The sequence below is a fragment of the Eptesicus fuscus genome, chromosome 22, assembly GCF_027574615.1.
Source record: "Eptesicus fuscus isolate TK198812 chromosome 22, DD_ASM_mEF_20220401, whole genome shotgun sequence".
Classification (NCBI taxonomy): Eukaryota; Metazoa; Chordata; class Mammalia; order Chiroptera; family Vespertilionidae; genus Eptesicus; species Eptesicus fuscus.
In genome coordinates, this window is record NC_072494.1 from 44,271,632 (window position 1) to 44,278,574 (window position 6,943).

Here is a 6,943-nt window from a genome sequence, read left to right on the forward strand (position 1 = left end):
AGGACTTCCTGACAAAGAGGGAGAAGATAGGAGATTCTTCCCTGGACATTTTCCAGGGAGAAAGGCTTCCATCTGGGAAGAATCGCCCAGCACGCAGGGAGGCGGGCCCAACCCGAAGGCTCCAAGGGCCCGGTCCTCTCAGGAAGCCGGTCCTGCAGCCCTAGGTCATCAGGACAGTGGACGCCCGCTTCCCAGGTTCTCTTGGGAAACCTGCCTGTAGCTCCCAGGGTCCTAGGGGAGTCACCTCAGGCAAGGCATCTGGGGAGGAATCCCCTTCTCGTGGCCTTAGGACTCAGGTTCCCCTGCCCATCTGTCCCTTAGAGAAGTGTGTTTGTGTCCCTTTTTCTGTCCCTCTCCCTCACCACCACCCTCGACATTCCAGCCTGGGGCAGGGGGAGGCCAGCAGACACAAAGCCCTCTGTGTATGGGGTGGTATGTGTACCCCACCCTCCACCCAGAGGACACAATGCTCCTTCTGCTCCCTGCAGTCGGCCCCCTACCACCACCTCTCAACTGCACATGCCAGGCTGCAATTGGTTACTGGCTCAGGACAGCCCCCTCATACTGGGGCCCTGGGGGGTTTTAAGCGGGTTCCAGGAACCCCCTGCTCAGTTCCTGGTCCCCCACTCTCCTGACCCTGCAGACCCTGCCCAGCTATGGCTCCTGGGGCTCCCTCGTCCAGCCCCAGTTCTGTCCTGGCCGCACTGCTCTTCTCCTCGTTGGGTAAGTGGAGCCGCCCCAGCCGGGGGCCCTGGGACGCAGGTTCTCTCCGCAGCCTTCCCGCCGCCTCCCCTGGACTGCTCACTGCAGTTAAAGAGAGCGGGAAGGACCAGGAAGGGGACACTCTATCCAGAAAAGCAATCGTTTGGAGGGAGGCATAAGGTATTCCGTGAAGGGAGGAGGTAAGAGAATGCGGAGAGCTTCCCTGAGGCGGACCACACTAGACCCAGGCTGGGGGCAGCAATGCTAGAGCAAGACAAGGGCCAGGGCCAGACACCAGACTCATGGTCTAGTACGGACCCTTGGTTTCCATGAAGGAAAGGTCCAGGGATTGTGATCCAAGGAAAGTTCCAGGTTTGTGGTCCCAGCTCCTCGGGCCCTTTGCCTCTCGGTGCCTCAGTTTCTCTCTGTGGACCAGTTTTCTATTATGTGGGAGGAAGGGTTTATGAGCTTCTAGGATTTTGTTCATCGAAAGCTGTCTCCCTTCATAAGTTGATCGACCCCTTCCTTGCCCCAGGGTAGATGCTGGGTGAGCAGGGTGAGTGAACGGCTCCTTCTCTGAAATGCCCTGGAGTGGCCGGCAAACGAGTGGGGGCTGCTCAGGATGTCCCACGTTCTCTGCTGTCAACTTCTTGTCCTCAGCCCAAACAGACTCTTCTGGGCTGTACTGGACTATTCAGGGCCCCAAGGAAAGGCTGGCGAAGGGCGGGGAGAGGGGTGGGGACAGGGGATCTTGAAGTATAAGGGGGAGAATTCTGTCCCAGCACCTGCCCCACTCACTGAGCAGAGCTGAAGGGCAGTGGGGGACATTAGAACAGGAAGACTCGGAGGTAGACCCAGTGAATAACTTTCCTTGTTGCTTTTGGGAATCCCAAGAAGGCTTTAAGGCGGAGGTCCTAGGTGGCGAGTCAATGATGTTACATGCTGAGGTGGGAGATTCAGGACTATGTGGGGGTGGCATGAGCCCCCAACATTGCTCAGACAGTGGATCTCTCTGTTTGGCTGCTTGCTCCCCATCTTGTAGAACAAAAGAGTCTACAATTGCCCCCACTCGGCCAGCCCACGCACATAATCTTCCTGGAATGGCCTTTCTTGTGGGGGTGAGTCTTGGGCGTGGCGCTGACCCAGAATGGCCGAGAGGAGGGGGAGCAGGGTGGAACCACAGAGCGCTCACGTGCAGTCTCTGAGCTCTGCGCTTGGGGTTTTGCCTGGTGCCCAGCTCCCCCTGGGTATTTCCTTCCTGATCTCCCAGTCACGAGGAAGCAAGATAGCAACCAGAGATTCAGCAATGAGGCCCATTGGGCCAGGGAAGAAGACTTAACATTTTCTAGTTACCTTCTTTTTTTTTCCTGTAGAACGTTTTGATTTTGCTCTACTAAGAAATACTGTGCAGCTTTTAAAAAGAAGATTATCTCTCTGAATCAACATGGAAATCCCTACATATATTCTTTTATATACATATATTCTTAAGCATAAGTACCTGCATATCTTGAGTTTATTAAGTTTATATTGAATTTGATTCACAGAAAAAGGCTACACATTAAACTGATAACAGCCTGGCTGCTGGGGCTCAGTGGGTGAGTGTCAGTCAGGAACCAAGACGTCCCTGGTTCAGTTCCCAGCAGGGCACAGCCCAGGAGAGGTGTGCAGGAGGCAGCCAATCAGTGATTCTCTCTCATCATTGACGGTTCTCTCTCTCCCTCTCCCTTCCTCTCTGAAATCAATAAAAATATATATTTTTTAAAAATGATAACAGACAGGAAAGGAATTGGTTGAGGGGGCCTCAAGAGAGACTTTAGCCTTATCTCTATTGCTTGAGTAGTTTATAAGAAGAATGTAATATGTGTTACCTGTATAATTTATTTTAAAAATTAAAAATTGTGAAGCCTGCGTCATAGGGACGGCTTATGGGGTACTGAGCCCATGGGAAAGGGAGACTCGCCGGCGAATGCAAGCTGCGGTAGCCCCCAGGGAGCATCACTGCCCCCTCCCTCCGCCGCGGCCAGCTTGGACCACGGCGTTCCAGGCCGCTCTTCAGTGAGCCGGACGGGGCTCCCGCCGCCGCGCCTGAGCAGCTGCCCTCCCTCTGCCCGCAGTGCTGCCCCCGGCCCAGGCCATCGTCGTGTACACGGACAGGGAGGTCCATGGCGCCGTGGGCTCCCGAGTGACCCTGCACTGCTCCTTCTGGTCCAGCGAGTGGGTGTCGGACGACATCTCCTTCACCTGGCGCTACCAGCCCGCGGGGGGCCGCGACGCCATCTCCGTGAGTGCGGGGCCACAGGGCGGGGAGCTCGGGTGGGGGCCCTGTGTGAGCCCAGCCCAGCCGGGCAGGGGAGGGCCGTCCGCACGGTCCCCCCCCCCGCACTGCCCCCCGCCGTCCGCACGGTCCCCCAGCACTGCCCCCGCCGGGCCGTCCGCACGGTCCCCCCCCACTGCCCCCGCCGTCCGCACGGTCCCCCCCCCCCTGCCCCCCGCCGTCCGCACGGTCCCCCCCCCCCTGCCCCCCGCCGTCCGCACGGTCCCCCCCCACTGCCCCCGCCGTCCGCACGGTCCCCCCCACTGCCCCCCGCCGTCCGCACGGTCCCCCCCCACTGCCCCCGCCGTCCGCACGGTCCCCCCCCACTGCCCCCGCCGGGCCGTCCGCACGGTCCCCCCCCACTGCCCCCGCCGGGCCGTCCGCACGGTCCCCCCCACTGCCCCCGCCGGGCCGTCCGCACGGTCCCCCCCCACTGCCCCCGCCGGGCCGTCCGCACGGTCCCCCCCCACTGCCCCCGCCGGGCCGTCCGCACGGTCCCCCCCCCACTGCCCCCGCCGTCCGCACGGTCCCCCCCCACTGCCCCCGCCGGGCCGTCCGCACGGTCCCCCCCCACTGCCCCCGCCGGGCCGTCCGCACGGTCCCCCCCACTGCCCCCCGCCGTCCGCACGGTCCCCCCCCACTGCCCCCGCCGGCCCTGCAGCTGGAACTGCCCCGCCCGCTCCCGCAGATCTTCCACTTCGCCAAGGGGCAGCCCTACATCGACGAGGTGGGGACCTTCAAGGAGCGCATCCAGTGGGTGGGGGACCCGCGCTGGAAGGACGGCTCCATCGTCATCCACAACCTGGACTACAGCGACAACGGCACCTTCACCTGTGACGTCAAGAACCCCCCGGACATCGTGGGCAAGACCTCGCAGGTCACCCTCTACGTCTTCGAAAAAGGTGCGGGAGGGGGCGAGGGCGGGTGGGGGCGCTGGGAGGCGGGAGGCGGGAGGCGGTCCAGGGCCCCGGCTGACGCCGACGGGCGCGGGGAGGGGGGCAGGCCCGGCTGGTCTCTCACTGGCTCCCCCCCCCCCAGTGCCCACGCGCTACGGGGTGGTGCTGGGCGCCGTCGTCGGGGGCGTGCTGGGCGCCGTGCTGCTGCTGCTGCTGCTCTTCTACCTGGTGCGGTTCTGCTGGCGGCGCCGGCAGGCGGCCCTGAGGCGGCGGCTCAGGTAGTGGCGCCCCGGGGAGGGGGAGGTGGAGGGAGGGGGAAGAGAAGGGGGAGGGAAGGGGAGGGGGAAGGGGAGGAGGGGGAGGGCCTCGGGGCAGGGGGCTCCGGCAGGCCCCGCCCACACCGGGTCTCCCCGCAGCGCCATGGAGAAGGGGAAGCTGCACAAGTCCGGGAAGGACTCGTCCAAGCGCGGCCGGCAGGTTAGCGGGGCCCGGGGCCGGGACCGCGGGGAGGGCGCGGGGCGGGCCGGTGACTGACTGCGCCCCTCCCCAGACGCCCGTGCTGTATGCCATGCTGGACCACAGCAGGAGCACCAAGGCGGCCAGTGAGAAGAAGTCCAAGGGGCTGGGGGAGTCTCGCAAGGATAAGAAATAGCGGTTAGCGGGCCGGGCGGGGGCTCGGGGCGCAGGGGCGGAGGCCCCCCAGGGCGCGCAGGTGGTGGTCATCGAGATGGAGCTTCGCAAGGACGAGCAGAGCTCGGAGCTCAGGCCCGCGGTCAAGTCCCCCAGCAGAACCAGCCTCAAGAACGCCCTCAAGAACATGATGGGCCTGGACTCGGACCCGTGACCAGCCCAGGCCCTGCCAGAGCTGGGCCCGGGCTCCTGACGCCCCTCTAGGTGCTTTCCGCCTTAGCACCCAGGCTGCCCTGCCCTGCCCTGCCCTGCCCTCACTTCCCTCTGAGATGTAAGTTTCATTCCAAAATTCATTCCCCAGGCACGTCACATTCTCCCCCACCTCCACCCCCTGGCTTTCTGGGAGTCCAGGGCCTGATCCTACCCTGCACCGCCCCCAAGGACTGTGTGTTTGGTGCCTGTCCCTCCGGCACCGAGAAGAAAGGGACCTTGCTACCCCGCGCCTCGACTCCAGGCCACCTGCACCCCTGCCCTGCACCCAACCTGTTCCGCTGCCTCTTCCCGCTCTGACCCCCCCACCCTCCCAGGGGTCCTGCCCATACTGTGTGCTCTCCGCTAACACCAGGACCATCCAGATCAGCCTCTCCTGCAGGGTTTATTTGGGTTATTTTTATTTTTTTAATCCATGCTTGTTTGTTTGTTTGCCGGTGCCCTTGCTCTGACCCCCATGACTGAGTACCAATGACGTCATGTGGATGTTTGGGTTCCCGCCCCCAGTACATCCTTCAGGGAGTCAGCCCAGCGCAGGCTGCTCCTGAGCACGGTCCTGGAACTCGAGGTCCTGGGGGAGGAGAGACCACGGCCCTCAGGGCAGGAGGTGAGGAAAGGGGCAAACGAGCCTTAAGACACGGCTTTTAAACAGCTAAACAGAAAGCAGGAACACAATGGGAACAGGGTGAAAGGGAAGAGGCTACCCTCCCAGCCACAGGGGATTCTTAGAACTTTCCTACCGTCTGTATATTTCTTCTCAACCCCGAATGCCTTCTATGTTTAATAAACACTGACATTTCCAGAAGCTGCTGCCTCCATCGCTGTTGCCTCGTTCTTCTGGGAATAACCCCTGCCCTCTCCATCCCTCCCCGCGCGCACAACTGGTTCCCACTAAGAGCTTGGTGGTCTGGTGTGGGCTCACAGCGAGGGGAGGGGACTCTGAAATAGGCTCACAGACACACCCAACATCCACAGCACCCAGGAGGCTCCTGCTGCGTGCGGCCCGCGTGGCAGGCTCTGCCCTTTCCCTCGGAGAGCAGATGGTGAGGCGAGGCAGCAGCTCACTGGAGTGACCGCAGGGAAGACTGGGAAGCTGCGGAGGCCACGTGCTCTGCAAACAGCTCCAGAAATGATGGAAACCCAGCAAGGGGAGCGGGCCAGAGCGGCAAAGGCGGGCTGGAAGGAGCTCCCTGAGAGGGAGTTGGGCAGGAATGAGATGGAAGAGACCCACGCGGGACGCTGAGGTGTTGGGGCAGGATGGAGGAGAGGGCAATGGCCGAGTCCCTGGCTGTAGGTTTTCAGGAAAGCAGGATCCTGTCCCTTCAGGGGGCCTGACTTTCTGCCAAGATCATCTCCCAGTCTGGGGTGTGAGAACGTACCCCGAGCACCCTGCTCCGGCCCGCAGACTCCACCTCGGGGCTGCACACCCAGCTCAGCCGGCGGCCACAGGAGCCGGGGAGAGGCGGGCCGCAGTGCTTCCCCGGACTGTCCAGCTCCGGCTCTCCTGCTGGCCCGTGGGAGCCGGTGTCGCTCACAAAATGGGCACTCGAGCAAGTCCTTGGCGACTGGTGTTCAGGGTTGTGTCTCCAGTGGTAGGATCTGGGGGGATAGGAGAGAAAAGGGGTTCCAGGGCCCAGGAGGAGTTGGGGCGCAGAGACGGGTTTCAGCCTGCGCTGGGAGTGACACTGGCTCTGCAAAGGGGGCCTGGCCCTCAGGTCAGAACTCTCCCCAACTGCAGCCTGTTTGCTGCCACCCCCACCCCCCCCCCCCCCCCCCCCCCCATCGTGTATGAGGCAAGTGCAACCCTTTCGGAGCAAGAAATGGGAAACTCATTTCAGCACCAGACGGCCCTCTGAGCAGTGGAGCCTGCAGGCGGGCTGGTGACTGACCCACCGCCTTCCGCCAGCCAGGCCCGAGCCTAACCCCAACCCCCCAGCCGTCCCCACGGGAGTCCTGCTCTCCCGCCCCTCCAGGGACGGAGGGGACAGGAGGAGGCAGTCACACGGCCTCCCGGTGAATGAGCTCCACCCTCCCATGCCCTGGGCTTGGAGGCACAGGCGCCTGGCTCCCCGCTCACAGCTGTTACGTGGTTTCACTTCGTGTTTGGCTCTGGTTACATGTACGAAGGTCA

At 62.8% G+C, this 6,943-nt stretch overlaps 1 protein-coding gene across 1 annotated transcript; it reads left to right on the top strand.

Moving 5' to 3' along the window:
• The first annotated feature begins 556 nt into the window (after window positions 1-556).
• Window positions 557-5,617, top strand: MPZ (myelin protein zero). Its single transcript, XM_008153079.3, is given in 6 exon segments — window positions 557-723; window positions 2,817-2,983; window positions 3,705-3,918; window positions 4,055-4,190; window positions 4,329-4,389; window positions 4,463-5,617. Coding segments are annotated over 6 exon segments (939 nt in total). The 5' UTR covers window positions 557-656; the 3' UTR covers window positions 4,757-5,617.
• The last annotated feature ends 1,326 nt before the right edge of the window (window positions 5,618-6,943 follow it).